The sequence below is a fragment of the Amia ocellicauda genome, chromosome 16 (genome assembly GCF_036373705.1).
Source record: "Amia ocellicauda isolate fAmiCal2 chromosome 16, fAmiCal2.hap1, whole genome shotgun sequence".
Taxonomy (NCBI): Eukaryota; Metazoa; Chordata; class Actinopteri; order Amiiformes; family Amiidae; genus Amia; species Amia ocellicauda.
In genome coordinates, this window is record NC_089865.1 from 12,923,601 (window position 1) to 12,942,349 (window position 18,749).

An 18,749-nucleotide genomic window follows, 5' to 3' on the forward strand; every position below is an offset into this window, starting at 1 on the left:
TTAACAACTATATACCCCCTCCCACCAAACTGCCTTGCAACTTAGGTTTGATAGCCATTTTTTGGATTAGGAGTAGTCTACCACTCGCAGTGTTTTTTGCAAATCAAAAACTAAAATACGTTCATAATCAGTCCGCTCTATGAATAAGATACAGACAGATTATGAAGGCACCAGGTCATCCCAGACACAGATGCAAACCTGCTTGCTTTGCATTCTCTTGCGTTATACCACTCTCCTACTCCTGGGCTGTAGATTAAATGAAATCTGAAGAAATGGAAAAGCCAGAGTGGGGGGTTGTTTATATTGCAGCACACAATTTCAGGAGAAATCTTATGAATTTTAATGGGACAACCTTTCAGCATACAATAGTGAGTTAACAAAGCTGAACAGAGTGTTACACATGCAAGAACCACTGCAGCATTGACAGCACCTGTAGTGGTTCAAGAATCTCCAGCACAGGTAGTGTGTGTGTAGGATAAGGCTGACAACAATACACCTTAACTTCAATGTCCTTATAAGATTGTATTAGATTTCCAGTAAGTAGATTGGTCTAAAACTGCAGAATAGTTTTTCTTTTTAAACTAAAAAATCCTATACCCCAATGGATGATGTAAAAAACAACAAATACATGCTCAGTATTGTCTTCATGAAATAAAATTAAAAAACGAATAATTAAAAACACACACACACAAACATTGTATGCTATTAACAAACTCAATATTGTGTTCAGGAGGCAGATTTCAGTAGGCAATGAAATGAACGCGCGAGTAAGGAGCAAGCTAATGAACTGAATCAACAGCGCTGCAAAACCAATAAATCAAAACAATTTGATTTTGAAAGAAAAAAAAAGCAATTTGCAAACAAAATGCAGTTTACAAGGTGAGATAGTGGGCAAAATGCTGGATATCAACATCTAGCATTCCAGTGTGCACTATCAAAAGCCCCCACAAGGCCCTGGACTATTTTTCAATATTCAAATGGATTACAACTTGTTATTTTTTCCTTTAGTATCTCAATACAGCTATGGATGCTATTGAATACCTACAAATATGAAAGCATCTAACAGGAAGTCCAGGCATTAAGTTGCAGATGGTTGTTTTTGCAGTCATTATTCTGTGCATATAAAATAACCTATTTCACATATAACCCTGACATTATTATTTCAAAGGACTTAATGCCCTAGCTGTTTAGGATCATTGGATAACAATGCAAGGTATGCAGTCTATTTGCAGTAAATCACCCAGTGTACTGTAAAGTATATCTATATTCCTTAGAGGAGCTAGTCTAGCATGATTTTCTATTGATTCATCCTTATATTAACCTTGACCATCCTCCCTGATCGGTATTAAATTACCCAAGCTGAACCAAATGAATGCAGATCATCACTACAGTACTAATTAGTTATAAACAGTAACGTGATTTTCACTTTTCACAAAAAAAAAAAAAGATCTTGCTTGAAAGCATATGCTCTAGGTCAAAAGGACAACATCTAGAAATAGAAATGTAAATAAAATCACAAAAGAGCCCAAAACAAAAGCCCACACCTTTCTACAGTTTTATTGAACACTATATTGGTTGCTTATTGACCTGCATTTTTAAAATAATGTATTTCACCAGGAAGACTTGGGTGTGGAGTAATGAGTCCCACCAGGCAGCTCATAGGGACAACCCCCAGGACTGCTAATGAAGCCAGATGATTTCCAGGGAGGCTGGGTCCACAGACAGCAGTGTATTGGCCGATTAAAGACTGCCGCCCAGTCCAGTTGGAATAGTTTCATCGCCTGTAATTATCAGATTAGACTACACCCGCTCTGCCATAAACAGCTTACCGAATCAGTAAACCATCCAATATGTAGAGAAGCTGCACATGACCGTAATTCCATGGCATTTTTATTTATCTTATTTTTTTAAGTGGGTCAAAAGCGTAACCTTGCAGAACACGATGCTTACATGAGTGAAGGCCTGAACTGGCCTCTCGGGGGAGCACTGGCTCAATAGCCCCATACACATGGAACTCTACTTATTGCCAGTTAATGTGTAATGCAGGAGAGAGGCTGGAATGCGAACATTTACCCCAAAAGTGTCTGGGTTGGTTCCTTTACTTGTAAATAATGTATAAGCACAGGCCTTGAGGTTCAATAGCTTGCTTTATACACAGTTTATTTTATGGGAATTGCACACCAACTAAAGGCCCTGGATACTGAAGCATTGAAAGCAGATGTGGTTGATGCAAAATGCACCTGACCAACCAGGATTATTAGTCAACAATGATTAATATAGAGATTTCCTGTATTGGGCCAACCTAATGGAGTTTTAGCAATGGTGAAATACATCCCCGGAAAGGATTCAAAAGCTCCTAAGACCTTAACTATAATGGAAGAAACTAACTTTTGCTGGATTAAATCTATTTCAAAGCCAGGGCCTGGGCTCCTTTAGTTCTTGGAATTTCCCCTTGTGCCAAATGGAGTGCATGTTATTGTTACACTTACCATGCAAGTTATTACTATTATTAATATGCATCAAGGTAAGACCCATTAAACACACATTAAGTATCAAAAGGAGCTGGACTAAACCAGTTATTGTGCTGTGAGGGGATCTGATCATTCGTTTTAAACAGACCACTATAAAAAAATCTTTAACTTTTACTTGCTAATTTTGGTAAAGACAAGGACACATTTAAATCACATAGCATTTAAGAAACCTAACCTTACATCTTTGCTTAGGGAACAATACAAGATTTAGATTTCTGCACATTTTCCAAATCATGGGATCAACAGATGGAGATGGAGATGGAGACATATTCAAATGTATTGCCAATCAGCCTTAAAACAACACTGACACTAAATCACAGCACATAAACAACTCAATAAAGTCAGACTGACAGGATTCAGTTTGGCTTTGGCTTTTCAGAGCAGATCAAAATAAGCTGTACACTTGTTTTGCAAGTAACTGTTGCAACATTTTTGACAAATGACAGAATTTAATGCTCAAGCAGTTCTTGGCTTGAAAGATGCTCTAAGAATAACCTGAGTTCACGAAACAGGGTGCCTTGGCATATTATGCCAAATATGAGCCTTACACGAAAAATAAACTACAAACTTTTATAGAAGAAACACGGAAAGCCCAATAATATATAGTAAAATGGAAATGTAAAGTTTAACAATGTGGGAAAACTCATGTTTCCCTAAGGATCTGAACTTTCCATATAATGGTAAGAATTTCAATTTCTGGTACAGTTATATGTAACACATATGCCTTTTTACTTTATATTTTGCTAGACAAGTACAAAAGGGGGAAATGGATTGGATTTCAACAAAATATAGGACACCAACTTTCAGGTTCTTTATTTAATCATTTCCCTCCTCTGATTTAATCAGTTAATGTATGTTACAGGTGTTAATAATTTAGACAGATTTCCAATTAATACATTTTCTTCAGTACTATTGTGTTGTTTTTTTTTCTTTTTTAATCTGCATGTTTCCACTTTGAACTCGTAACCCCGTGAAGGTTAGGTTAATTAACACTCTAATATGTTAAGCCTTCTTGCCATTGCAAATTATGGAGCACATTGTAATACATGCTGCACTGTACAAAGAAATCAGGAAAATATAATACTTTTGATGTTTGATAAACTGGTTTCCTGTCGGTAGTGTTCTAGAGACTCTTGTGCTTTCTAATATGCAGATGAAGCACATTAAAGATTATGTCCAAACAACTATAACAAGCATGTTTGCCTTGGCCTTTTCTTTCTAATTACTTTAGGGCTTCACATCAGAAATTTTAATTCAATATTTTAATAACTTGGAAAGTTAATGAATATATGGACCATATGTAGCATTTTAATTGAAAAATTATGTATTTTTACAAGACAAGAAAAACAAAACCAATTACATGCCATTTCAATAAGGAAGTCGAAAAAACAAAACAATGCATGAACAATTCCTTATTCAACATATGGTATTGTAAAAACTACAAAGAAAAACACAAAATGCTTCAAAATAAGAAAAACAATTCAATTATAGTTCTCCAAGCAAGCCTAACCTAGTTACTGTCTTACAACAATCAGTTTTATTTTTTAAAACAGATTGATTTCAATACATTTTCATGTAAGAATTGATAAAGCAAGCATCAAACTGAAATGTGTAGAATACAACGAAGCATGAAAATGTGCGCGCAAATGTAATTAGTTGTATTAAATTAATTTTCTTAATGTAACAGATCTAGTCACAAATTGCAAATTAACAATCTTCATTTTGAATGATTGGAGTTATGCCTATACAAAATAAGTGCTTTTTCATTTGGGAATGCAGTACGTCTTATGTGAATAGGATCAAAATGTGCATGATTTGAGTACAGAGAAATGGGTTTTCTGGATATGTTTGTAGGAATCAGTCAAGGATAGACCACACATGCTCAATATGGTTCATGTCCAATGACTGGGCAGGCTGTGGCAGTGCTGTGAAGCTCAGCGTTATGGTTTGATTATTAAATCAATGTCGATCCAGGCAATGAAACTACATACAAGTCAAAACAGATAACAATCTCAGGGGGCTAAATACAGACCTTGTGCAAAGATAGTGAAGTTCAATTCTAACACTAACTATATGTTATTGCAACCATCTTAAGGGAGAACAATTTTAATGAAGAATAAAAACACTGGTTATCAATACATACTGTAATGTAGGCTACATTATTTAGGAGGCTTAAAGCAGCCTAGTGTACAGAACTAGTAGATTAGCATATGTTAAATAATTATCTTAAACAGAAGTTTCATTTATGCTGGATTGAGGATAAGGGTAAAGCCTAGACCAAAAAAGTTAAAGCTTTGTTAGCCAGGTCCTCTTCCTTGTGATGAAGGATTTTTGCTAAATCCTGAAGGACTTAGCCCGCAGCTACACTTTCTTATACATCTGAATTCCTAATGGCTTTCAAAAGAGATCAACACCGCTTTTTGAGATACAATTCACGTAAATTAGCCCGTATCACACTTAATCCTCGCCTAATTAAGTGAAAAAAGCAATCTGCACAGGCTCACTGCTGAGGGCTAGAAACATAATACCCGTCACATTAATAAAGCAATGGGTGCTGCGTCCTCTCTATTGCACATCCTCAGCTTTATTAACATTCAAATAATTTGGAGTTGGGCGACAAAACTTAAATGCACAAACACATGTCTCTCTTTCTTCTTTCTTATAAAGAGCCACTATAGATGTATTACATTCAGTCCTGGTCTATAAATCCACTCTGTGCTGTAGGCTGGTAGCCATCAAAGACCCTGACAACAAACAAGCTGTTCTGTCCGGATTCATGTCAGACTGACAAATAGCACTGCTAGATATATTCCTCTCCCTTTACCACACCAAAGACAACATTCATTTTTAATAGATAAGGGCCTTCCTACACACTGTTCTGCAAAGCCATGACAAGTGATTGGCAGTCACACGATCCAAGCAGAACTGGTACAGCTCCTAGCTCATCCAGTTTCACATCACTGATAATAAATCTAAATGAATAATGCACAACCTTTACCTCAAGGTTTTAAATTAGGGCAGCAATCAGCTTGAAAATATAAATTTGATAACATCGCAATTTTGCTTTTTTTTTTTTTTTTTTTAATTAATACAACGTACGGTTAGTTCTGTGCCTGTCAGACTATATATTGTTGAAAACAAAGCCCTTCCCATGACCAGATTTCATATAAATGTAGGCTCATCAGAAAACCAAATAAGTTCATCTTGAATGCAAGCCCTCCTTATGGTAACCATTTTCTGCAAGCTTAATTGAACATGCTCCGTTAACTTATTTAATATATAATTAATTTGTATAACGATTTGCTCTCTGTCAGGAGAGGCATAACTCCTTATCTTAGTTATTATTAGTTAGCTCAATTCAGCTGTCTAAGAACATCTCATATAACAGGCACTTGAGACAAAATTGTTTGTAATGAAGCATTTTAGCTTGTACTGACATCAAGCATGTTTGACAGCAAGCAGGGATCTCTTGGTCTTCTGTGTAAAACCAGGGGAGTATGGGACCAAAAGGTGCGCCGGAGTAATTTACTAGCTTTTCAAGCCATTCACCTCTGAATCACCAGGTTCATAATCAGCGCGAGACAGGAGATATTAATTCTCAGTGGACACCATTCCGTGCTGTCAGTCCCCTTCTGCAGACTATTTCCAAAGCTGAAGATTTGCCAGACAGGAAGAATGAGTGGAGGCTTCACTGCAGTGTGTGGGCTCTCCTGTGCAGAAGGCTGAAGCAGGGCATTGTGGGAAGCCGACTGTGTGGCTGACCACACTGGACCTGCTCTCTGACCAGGAGCACTTCCCAGAAACACACTGCTGCACATCTCCTAAGCGCTATACTTACAGCGCCAAAACCTCTGAAAAAAGGTTACTCATAATACCCTCTATACAGGTTTATTACAGTTAAGAAAAACATAGGCTACCATGCCCATTACATGCTAATCACTATAAAGACAGATCAGCCAAGCTACCAGCTGGACTGATGTGTCCTGTTTTGTGGGGGGAATAATAATTACCCACAGACCCTTGAAATGTGCAGCTCTGGAGGGAGAGGGGGAAGGGAATACGGTACAATGATAAATGGCAGCTGAATTATCCCAATGCATTCTGGGATTGAAGGGGTGAACTCAGCCTGCTTAATCGTGCTTTCAGGCTTACACAGACAAGAGATGAGGGGGGAAGGGGGGGTGACTGGCTAGAGAATAGTTACTGTAAATGTACAGCTCAGCGAAGGCATAGAAGTGAAATTTTAACAACTGGACATGTCCAGCCATTAACTATTTTCCCCAGTAAATACTCACCTCACAGGTGCATGTGACGCGCCGGGGATGGGGCGCTTCCTGCTGTAACTGGTACACTGTGATGCAAACAGGAAACTATAATTAATAATAACACTGAGGAAACGTTCCCAAAAAAAAAACTATGGCTGCAACTAGAGGATACATTTCAATAATGCTACATTAAAACAAAGAAAATTCTCAAAAACATAACGTTACCAAAATAAACCAACCAGTACTTACAGTAGGATTTCCACACGGGTGGTCTATATTCATCATTATCTAGATGAAGAGGTAAAATTAGATTAATAAACATAAAACAAAGACACGACCAAAACAAAAACAACAATAAAATTGACTACAGTGTAAAGCAAACTAAGACGCTGGGGAGCAAACTAAGACTCACTATGTGCATATTTAAGTGTACTAGTCACAGATTTTGAGGTTTAATATTTGTACTCTGTGGGGTATTAAAAACTAAAGACCAATGGTGATTTATAAACAAAATTCCAAGTACAAGCTTATGTATATATAAAAATACAGTTAAAGGCATTTAAGTCTTGACAGGCTTTAGAGCCTTTGTATTATAAAAATGTCAATGCAAAGTAGAATCAGTATTAATTGCTTCAGTTCATCCATTAGGAGAGAAAATAAGTGCAGAAGTGAATTAAATTGACCACAAATTATAGCCCCTTTTATACACTGCAGTGGAACCCTCTCCAGACCCCATGGAGATGATCTGTGGTTATATTAAGTACACCACCACTCGACAGTCACACAAAAATAGAAAATAATTTTCAAGCTGCCCTTTTGTAGTGTAGATTTATTTTTATTGGTTGTAAACACTAAAGGATGAGTGAATGGAGTGACCAGTTCCGGAGAGCCCTATTGTGAGAAGTTTTGAAAAGCAATGCCCCAAAGATATCAGCTGCAGGCCTGCCCCATAAACTGTGAGGAGGTCTTGTTGCCTAAGCAACTGAATGAATGCAAGCAAACTGTAAAACAAAGCTACAGTTCGATGCACAAGTGACCCTTATATCAGACAACAATATGCTTTTATTTAATTCAGGGTTTGAAGCAGAGATATTACATTCTACTGATTAACCAGATTTTCCTAAGTATGACAGATGCACAGTTTGAGTAAAATTATAATGAACTCATACACAGTGCTGAAGGATGACCATCTTATACTGGAAAATAAATACTTGAAACCTCTATATAGATCTAATTCTGAAGATTAACAAACAGTTCTCAGAAACTTTAAAGTCCAACAGAATTTAAATGGATGGTATTATTACATTTGTATCTTCAAAGAGTGCAGCTTACTTTTTAAATACATTTAAAAGAATTGTTGGTTCTGAAGTATACTGCTTTTAATACTTTGTATCCTACATACATATTTTACATGTAGTATGACAACTTATTACAGAACCAATAACTTATTTAAGAAAAATAGTAACTATGGTAAATATTATTGAAGAATTTAAATGAATTACAAGTTAAGTTATTGCATGTGTACATATAGCTGTGAGAAAAGCCACTATGACACTTACAGTTAGGTCCATAAATATTTGGACAGTGTCATCATTTTGGCTCTGTATGCCACCACAATGGATTTGTAAGGAACCAATCAAGTGTAGAGTTTCATCTTTAATTTGAGGGTAGTTACATCCAAATTGGGTGAACGGTGTAGGAATTACACCCATTTATATATGTGGTGCCCACAAACTAACAATCATGAATTAAATTGTGAGTTTCAATACTTGGTTGCAAATCCTTCACAGTCAATGACTGCCTGAAGTCTGGAACCCATAGACATCACCAGATGCTGGGTTTCTTCCCTGGTGATGCTCTGACAGGCCTGCACTGCAGCCGTCTTTAGTTCCTGCTTGTTCTTCGGGCGTTTTGCCTTCAGTTTTGCCTTCAGCAAGTGAAATGCTGCTCAACTGGATTCAGGTCAGGTGATTGACTTGGTCATTGCAGAACATTCCACTTCTCGCCTTAAAAAAGTCTTGTGTTGCTTTCGCAGTATGCTTCAGGTCATTGTCCATCTGCACTGTGAAGCGCCATCCAATGAGTTTTGAAGCATTTGGCTGAATCTGAGCAGATAATATAGCCCTAAACACTTCAGAATTCATCCTGCTGCTTTTGTCAACAGTCACATCATCAATAAATACACCATACATGCCCATGCCATAACTTGCTTCACAGATGAGTTGGTATGCTTTGGATCATAAACAGATCCTTCCCTTCTCCATTCTCTTCTCTTCCCATAATTCTGGTACAAGTTGGTATTTGTCTCATCTGTCCATAGGATGCTGTTCCAGAACGGTACAGGATTCTTTAGGTGTTTTTTGGCAAACTCTAATCTGGTCTTCCTGTTTCCTGTTTACATCTTGTGGTAAACCCTCTGTATTTACTCTGGTGAAGTCTTCTCTTGATTGTTGACTTTGACACAGATACGCTTACCTCCTGGAGGGTGTTCTTGATCTGGCCAACTGTTGTGAAGGGGTTTTTCTTCACCAGGGAAATAAGTCTTCCGTCATCCACCACAGTTGTTTTCCTTGGTCTTCCGGGCCTTTTGGTGTTGCTGAGCCCATCAGTTAGTTTTCTTTCTTGCTAAGAATGTACCAAATAGTTGATTTGGCCACAGCTAATATTTTTGCGATCTCTCTGATTGGTTTGTTTTGATTTCTAAGGCAAAACTGAAGGCAAAACACCCCAAGAACAAGCAGGAACTAAAGACAGCTGCAGTGCAGGCCTGGCAGAGCATCACCAGGGAAGAAACCCAGCATCTGGTGATGTCTATGGGTTCCAGACTTCAGGCAGTCATTGACTGCAAAGGATTTGTAACCAAGTATTGAAACTCACAATTTAATTAATGATTATGTTAGTTTGTCCAAATACTTTTGAGCCCCTAAAATTGGGGGGAACACATATAAAAATGTTCACTCAACTACCCTCAAATTAAAGATGAAATCTACACTTAAAGCACATACTGACTGCATATTCAAGACTTCAGAAATGTACAGGAAGGACAAACAAATACAGTTGTTTATACATTTTATATCCAAAATCTCTAATAGAAGGTAACAAATAACCCTTTTCGCCACCAGGAACACATTCAATATAATACATTTAAATAAAACCATGTCTTAAAAGCAGTATAATTTGCCCAGCGAAGTGCAGGACATAGAACATTTATAAAATAAAGGTGCCATCTAGTGGCAATAGGACTCAGTACACTTTCACTCAGAGGGTAAGCTGATCATGTTGGGTAATGGGTTGTACACCTACCGATCCTGCTTCTATATTGACGAGCGTATGAAATTACTGAACAGGCTCTTAGCAAGCATTAGTTTGACATTCCTAGGGACAATGCTGACTGCACATTCAGGCTCCAGAGAATTGGTCCTGAATGTCACCAGGGGTCGTCGCTAGTGTACAGACCTACACCAGTTACGGCTGCACTGTTGTTAGAAAAGGCTTTCCAATTTGTCCATCAGGAAAGTAGATTAGTGAAAGTGTAGATTAGTGACCGAGATTTTCAATTTCAGAAATAGAAACTAAAAACAGGAGGGCAGCTTTTGAACTGTAAATGTGAACAGGACTGTTTCTAATCAAATAGTGTCTCCTGGTGGTCAACTGTTACAGCAGACAGGCTACTAAAGAGGAAAATGATTAATGCATTATGGTCTGTGAAGTGGGATCCCTAATCTTTATCACTTATTTGCATGACAAGGGTAGCAACACTAACTACTAGACTGATTAGCCTGTAATGTTAGTGAACAAGCAATTACAGAGATGATTCATAGTAAGCAGACATGGTGCTAGGAGCACATAGTTAGCGTGCATTTCAGAGGGACAGCATTGAAAATCCACCTTGAGCTCTCTTTATTAAAGTTTTTCATTCTGAAGGAAACTTTATAAACTATATTGGGGGGGCCATCATCCTTTATGGCTCCGATGATAAACATTGAAGGTGTACTACACCTTTTTAGTGATCTGTCCAATATGATGATATGCTTAATGGCTGGAACACAGAAAGCACAAAGATTGATATATACCAGTACATATAAATGTGATACAATTATGGGGAGAAATAAGAATTTACACAATATTACAAAAAACATTAAAGGTATGCAAAATAAGTGATTTTCCAATACACATACTTCTAGAGTAAATTGCACTGCTTTGTACCTTACTAAAATCAGCACAAATACATTTATCTTAACATTTTTGTTCTGATCTCTCAAAATTAACATAAAATAGAAAAACGTACACACAAAAATCACATTGTTCAAATCACAATGAGCAAATAGTTAAATATATTTTGAGCATCTAATAGGATATGGCTGCAATTTTGATTCTTGAGTAGGAAGAGGGATGGTAAATTGGGCACTCAAATTTGATCCTCAAGGGCTTTCTGTTTTTCATTTTAATAAGTTTCAATTATTTCCTTAAGTGAACCAATTTATCTCCAGGTATAAACCATGATAGGGTTTTAAAGAGACCTATAAAACCTACTGGATTGTGGGGTTTGTCAACTGCATTGGGGAATACTATAGAACACAATTCATTAACTCATCTTTACACAAAGGGTTGTGCTGGAAAGGGCCCTGAACACCAGACTTATTACTGCACACGATGGCAGGATAACATAACACTGGCCTTGTACCTTTACAAACATGTATTTGGGTGCAACGGGAATGTGCAGGAATGTGGATAATGAAAAACACTAATTTCAGAACACACTCTTCTAATGCATTGCAAACTTTGCCAAAATTAACAGAGCTTTAAAGAAACGTTCTGTTCGTTTTTTAACTTCTTAATTTGTCAAGAACAAGAATAATATTTGTTTTTATACATCCATACTATTGCATAGCTATTGTTGCTAGTTTTTTGTGATTTACTTATATTTATAGAAAGACATATATAAATAATTATTTACTGCCTTTTCTGTTTCTTTATAGAAGATCAAATTAATTGGGCTATTTCTGTGTCCTAACAGAAATACAAAATAAGGGGTAAAGCTATTTGTGTATCTTACATGGTCACAGTTTTAATAGGTATAGCTTTCACTAGTTCGACCAGCCAAGTCCCAACTAGATCAAATTAATATAAATTAATATTTCACTTTATAACAAATGTCAAAGCAAATGTAAAATAAAATACCACAGGCCTGTATCACTATATCCACAAATGAGACATTACAAGACATTAATGGGGATATAAGAAAATAATTGTGATTGGTTTGTGAACCTCCAGTTGACTTTCACTGCCCAAAGTGCTTTTTGAATCGGTCTTAAAAAGGCGGTGATGGCGCTGTCTGCAAACACATATTGGATCCGTATATTGTCCTCTTTCAGTCCTTTAACAATAGATGGTTCTAAAACACAAACATTAAAATGGAACTGCTGATACAACTATGTAATTTCTGTTTATAGTGGAAATGTATTCAATTGTAAAATATTTACAGGACATTTTCATTATGAACCTAGTAAATTATGTGTACAATAAAAATGAGCTGAATACACACAGTAGAAAAAGACACGACAATTCAATTGTTGAAAGTCTTTCCTGTCAGCTCACTCTAAAACTACTTGTTGTGTTAAGTTGTGGAAGTCACATTTGTTCATAATGTCACGATTTCGGACTTAGTTTATTCTGATACAGAGAGCTCGGATGTAAACGGTTGATATTGTCAGCAGTTCTGGGTTTCCTGCCATATCCAGGGTACTTGGCTGCAGCACACAACCTTAACTTGGAATCAACTTCATTTCCTATTCCTGTTCTCATCCTCTCCCACCCCCCCACCAATTCAGAGCTCTCCCTATGATCTAGTTGCTGTGTGGTGTGCAGGGACAAAATGGCTGCCATATTCCTCCCTGGGGTGGCTGCAGTTTGGTGCAAAATTCTTGAACTTTCTTATTTTTGTAAAGTAATTTGAGATCACTGTAATTGCCAGATTATGTGAAATCAGTAAAACCAGCCTACTATCTTTCCCACCTTTGTAATTTAAACATTTAGAGAAGTGTACTACAGTGTTATCTTGTATTATCTTGGCGCAACTCACTGATACTGTAATCATTCCGGTTTTCCCAGGTCATGTATACCTAATTTACAATACACCTCAAATCTGTATGCAAATCAAGCAACTGCTCTAACCAACCTGATTACTCAAAGCAAACCTTTGAATCCTGGTGTATTAAATAAAATTAACATTTGCATACAGAAATGATATAACTATAATAGAATTGGTCTTTGTTTGGGTAGGTGATAAAGTATGCAAAGATGATGCACATTGAAATCACAAATATTGTAAATTATAGTATAGTACCTGTATACTGTATTGTCAATGAAAAGTTATATAATAACTTATTTTAGCTTCAGGAAGTCATTTCCATTAACCGATGACTGCAGGCAAACTCACTGACAACTACAGCTAAATGACCACCAATACTGGACAACATATAAAATAAAGGTTAAAGCAAAATGGGGACATTTTGTCCTATAATCATAATTTCTTTATTTTTTTGTTAATAATAAATGAATTGTGTACAAAGAGCAAACTTTCAGGAAAATTCAACAACACAGTCTTACAGACTCCTCTGTGCTTGTTAACTACTTGGTAGAGACTACTTCACAGCTTGGGTAACTACAACTTGTGTGTAATATCTTATATTGGATATCTTAAGTTGTTTCTTAACAACAACCACAAAAAACATCTTCCCCAGGCTGTGTGATACACCTTGTTTTTGTAATTACAGAAGGTATTGCTCAATATCAACTCAGGTATTGCATTACAGTCTCATAGGAGAGATATGGATCTTATTTTAAACACTGAAACATGATTCAAATGATATTCCCAAATTACGGAAGAGGTTCAACTACAAATTTAATTACTGAATGATTTTACATTGTGTATTTGAATTACGCATACAATTTACTTTCAGTATAGCCTACTTGACAAGTTTTAAAGGGCATCTATACAAACACATAACATACCTATATCAACTAATATGAAAACTGCTGAAATATTAAATATTCTCTTCCTTCTTCAACATCAATTAAAACAATTAAATAATTCAACTGCTGGGGTCAGATGTCAATGCTGCTTCATGCCCAGTGCACTCACACTTACAGTCAGACAGTTTCATGCAGAGTGAGAGAAAATCAGGGAACTTGTACAAAGGAGCTGCCGAGCTGCATCGCGCTGGGATTACTCACACTGAGCTGGCGTTCGTGCAGCGCAGATGTGCGCAGTTCTGCGCTGCTCCACCAATGGGATCGGTGGGATTCTGCAGATCTGCGCAGAACGGCGGACATCTGCGCTACAAGAACGCGACTGGAGTCTCTGCGAACACAACGCCCATCTCAGCTAATTTAGCGAAACAAGGCAATCTCATAATCCAGGACAAATGCATGCACCTTAACACCCGGGCCCGTGTGCACGCCACGCTTTAAAACGCTTACATCTGAGACAAAAATTAAAATAAAATAAAAATCAAATCGATAAATACTAGTCAACTTACCAAACACAGTTAGAGCCATTTTACTGCTGTGAATCCGATGGTATATGGACAAAGCCTCTCACTGCAAATGCATTGATAACTTCCCAGCCTCCACGTCCTTCACTAGACCTTGTCCAAACTGCAGACCCGCACCAACAGCGTGAAGTGTATGAAGCAAACGTGGCTGCGATACAGACACACAAAAAAGAAATATCCTTAAGAATTTGAAAACAGTGTTTTGCTTTAAAATACCAATTTCTAAATGGAAAACCGCTCGGAAGTGAGTAACAGACGAAGTCAGATTCGATGTAATGACAATGCAATAATGCAACACAAAAGCACAATGTGTGAAATGAAAAAGTAGTATGATAGAGCCGCTCGGTATAAACGCAGTACTCACTCACAGCGCATCCAGCAGGATCCCGGCCGCCATCTTGTCTGGGCGCATGACCGCTTCCTCTCCCGCGGGCCTGCGGCTTCCAGCGCTGCTACCATGGCAACGCACACTCCTGCCGGTCCCTCGGATGAGAGCCAGCGCATCCCATCCCACATGAGCCCAGCATGCACCTGCACTCCTGCTCATGAGTCATAATCATACTTACATACACTACTATCATGAACGTGAACATGCTATACAACTGTTATACTACAGTTACTTACCCTACATGCTTTTACATAGTACTACTGATGTATACTCCTAAGCTATATTAAACTGGAAAAGCCTCATATGGGAACATAAAGGTATCATTCAGGACTTAAACTGTCATACGGGACTAAAAGTCTTGAGGCGTATTTCTATTATATGATTAGTTTATCTGTAGAAGGAATACGTTTATCAATTTGGTTTTGAAGTAGGCCTACAAAATACAGTTTTAACTTATTAGCAGTAGTAGTATTACTATTATTAGTATAACCCACTTCATATCAAAGTGAAAACAACAAATAGAATCAAATCTGTCAATTTAATGTAAAAAAAATATATATATATACATGAAAATTCAGACCCACAATGCAGGATGGAATTAACTGAATTTGCATGTATACATATATAATAGGCATATGTATGTAATTCTATTGTGAATATATTATAACCAAGAATTTAAACAAACTAACATACAAACACCAATCAGATTCAAAATGGATTTTAGAACTTTGTAATGGGACTTTTACTATTATTATTATATACATATTTATAAATTAAGAGAGTATACGCTTCATAATGAAACAAATAACAAAACTGTTCACGGGAATGTGTTTACCCACTTGAAAATTTTGATGAGCTAAAAGAGGAAATTGTTTCTTCAAGAAAAAACAGAAAGTCCAGCAAATGGGAAATACCAAACACAGTTAACTGTCAGGGGATTTCCTGTATACAAACATCAACATTTTACAGTTCAAAGAAATGCCCATTTTATTTTAAGCGTATAGGCGTATTGGGTTTTTTGTTGTGTTTGAAAACTCCGTTTTACTATGACAAGCTAGGTGTAGGCTACATCATTGAAAAGAAGTGCAGAGGAATCATTTGGACTTTCAGCTACAGAGGGTAAAGAAGATCTAATAAATGGCAAAGCTATTAACAACTTATTTTTTTTTGTTTTCTCTTTGTAAAATCCAGGCTTCTTTATGTCCTGTCCCTTGTAAATGCCAAGATACAGACATATTGTGTAGTAACAGTGGACTAGTCAACGTACCCCAGAGCTATGGATATTCACCAGCAAAATATCTGAGTCTAGGGGGTAACTTCATTAATTCCTTTGGTCCAGACGATTTCATGTTTTATACAAAGCTGAACAGGTTGTACCTGCAATACAATTCAATCAGCAGTTTTTCACCTGGTTCTTTTGTGGCTCTCAAAACCCTAAAGGAACTTTATTTGGGAAATAACAGAATTTCTGTTCTGGAAAGACAGAGTTTCACTGGACTTACAAATCTACTGTTTTTGGATTTAAGCAAGAACCAACTGTCTGATATACCCACAGGTACCTTCAATGGACTGGTACAGCTTACCAGGCTGCGGCTCAGTGGGAACGCCATCTCTGCTATACCAGGCGGTGTATTTGCCCATCTTGAAATGCTGCAATACTTACATCTGGATGGCAATAAGATATCCTCACTCTCCAGAAATGCGCTCAAAGGACTTGGGAATCTGTGTGAGTTGCATCTATCCAACAATACTATAACTACTTTATCTGTCAGTGTGTTCAAACATCTATCCTCACTTTCTGATTTACAACTGAATGATAATGGCATCACTAGTATTAAAAACTGGAGTCTTATGGCACTCACAGAGCTCAAATCCCTCTCTCTTAGTAATAATAGGATTTCTGAGATTGAGGCAGGCACTTTCAAAGGGTTAACCAACCTACAGGTCCTAAAACTGAACGGAAACAACATTTCAGCAGTTGGAAAGCAGGCTCTGAGTCCCTGTCTCCGAACCCAAGAGGTAGACCTAAGCAACAATATAATCTTAGCAGTGGAGGAATCTGCATTTGAGGGGTTGTCATCTCTAAGGACTTTGAAACTAAACCACAACAAGCTTACTTCTCTGAGCCCGGGGGTATTTACAACCAATGTACGGCTCTCCACTTTAAATCTGAGTGACAACCCCTGGCATTGCAACTGTGCACTTCTGGATTTGAAAGACTGGTTGAAGTTTTCTTCAGAGAGGATGTTGGCGGTGTTCGTGATGTGTGCCCAACCACAAAGCCTGAAAGGAAGGTACCTGGATTTAATCAGCAGTGAACTCATTAAGAGCGCAGATACAGGGTGCATGGATATGATGCTCTCTGATGAACCAAGTGGTTTAAGTAAGCCTACGGGTATGCCAGAGATATCTGTAATGCCAACTCTTACATTTACCAGTTTGGATTTAACGACAGCTGACGGTGTACGCAAGATTGAATCCAAGCGGCATATTGTTAACACAGATCTGGATCAGCACTTCACAACAGAAGCAACCCCCTCCAAAAACACAGCCATGATACAGACTCTGGGCATGGCCACGGGACAGTTGCAGCCCAAGGACTTCTCCGCCAAGGATGCTTGCTCCTATAACCAGATGGGTATTGTAAATATCTCTGCTAGGCTGGTAACTTCTAATTCGGCCAAAATCGTATGGACTTTGGTGAATACTGAACATCAGCACGCATATTTTAGGATTATGTACGACCAGTTTGATGGAGACATCAGATTCAGCCGCTTCATCAACATCAAACAGGGCAACGTGTGCATCCTGCGTGACCTGCGCCCCTCAACTGCGTATTTCGTCTGCGTGGAAAGCGTGGTCAATGAAACGGTGTGTCCAGTGGCGTCCAGAGACCTCTGTGTGGGGATTGTCACTAAGGACGAGAAAAGGTCCACCCTTGACCCCCAGACTTTGACTCTGTACATCAGCGCGGCCAATGCGGTGGCGGTAGCTATGACTTTAATCATCATTATAGGTGTCATTATCCTGAAAAATAGGAAAAGGAAATCTGGAGATACAGTGAGTATGGTATATTCTCAGCACAGACAGGTGTCCTGTGCGGTCTGTGTTGGCCAACCTTCTGATTATAACTCCGGGTATCAATCAAACAGCTCCCAAACTGGGACCTACCAACCAAATGAGATAGACGCGATTGACTTACCGCAGGGAGATTAAACTGTGCAAGCATGGCACGATCAAGAACTATATTGCTGTTTTATTCTGTATGTATTATATCAACAGGCTTTAGCCTTCACTCACTAAAACCTTTGACTGTTCCGTGTTTATTTGGGTCAAATACCAACATGAGAGTTTTATCTGAAATATATGGAGCCGTAAATCAATAGAAATAGAATAGAAAAATACTTGGGTACTTTTAAAAGTCTAACTGTTTTTGTCATTGAACCAGTGTGATTTAACACTAAGTGTGCAAAGACACATATGCTTCTACAGTTCCAGTGCAATTTTAATAAACGCATGTAATGAATGTTTCTTATTTTTATTCTGGAATATTTCAGAGACACTGAAAAGAGCCTATTCAAATGTTGAAATGCTGAATGCCCTTGTAAATACAATTATTTTCTTTGTTTTCTGTAGATTATTTAAACATGACCTATTAAAGATTTGTTCTATGTTTACTGGTGTGTCAATGTGCCTGGGGTGTGCATAAAACTTATCAATCTTTTACATACTAAAATCGGTTCAAATGAGTGCAATACTGACATTGTAGTTCATTCATTTTCCACAAGATGGCAGGGTACTCCAAAACAAGTTGAAAGACTTACATGCTCTGGAAAATCAACTTATCTAATATAATTCATAAAGTCTTTCCAGAATTCTATTCATCAGAAAATATTGGAAACGAATTCTATTAATTCCTTAATGACAAAAACAGGAACAGAATGATTAAAACACAGTTTCTACTTGCATGACCCCAATGAAAGACCTTTGGAAACGAGCTGACACTGAA

General features: G+C 37.6%; 2 protein-coding genes across 3 annotated transcripts in view; one reads left to right on the top strand and one right to left on the bottom strand.

The window, feature by feature from the left end:
- Positions 1-14,929, bottom strand: part of chn1 (chimerin 1) — a 44,770-nt gene extending 29,841 nt beyond the window's left edge. The window contains exons 1-4 of one of the 2 annotated variants that reach the window (XM_066688374.1): positions 14,721-14,929; positions 14,338-14,500; positions 7,046-7,084; positions 6,827-6,882 (exon numbers count right to left, since the gene is read on the bottom strand). In XM_066688374.1, the coding sequence (XP_066544471.1) occupies positions 6,827-6,882; positions 7,046-7,084; positions 14,338-14,356 (114 nt within the window). In that variant the 5' untranslated portion in view covers positions 14,357-14,500; positions 14,721-14,929. Of the gene's footprint in view, positions 1-6,826; positions 6,883-7,045; positions 7,085-14,337; positions 14,501-14,716 lie in introns of both variants that reach the window. The other variant, XM_066688373.1, reaches the window with a different exon arrangement.
- A 1,662-nt stretch (positions 14,930-16,591) lies between these two features.
- On the top strand, positions 16,592-18,406 carry LOC136711927 (TLR4 interactor with leucine rich repeats). The gene has a single exon (XM_066688523.1). The coding sequence runs from the start codon at positions 16,592-16,594 to the stop codon at positions 17,954-17,956; it is 1,365 nt and encodes a 454-aa protein (XP_066544620.1). The 3' UTR covers positions 17,957-18,406.
- Positions 18,407-18,749: the final 343 nt, after the last annotated feature.

Bases quoted from the DNA above. Each gene is read 5' to 3' on its own strand.
- LOC136711927 (XM_066688523.1), top strand. From the start codon at position 16,592: ATGGCACTCACAGAGCTCAAATCCCTCTCTCTTAGTAATAATAGGATT.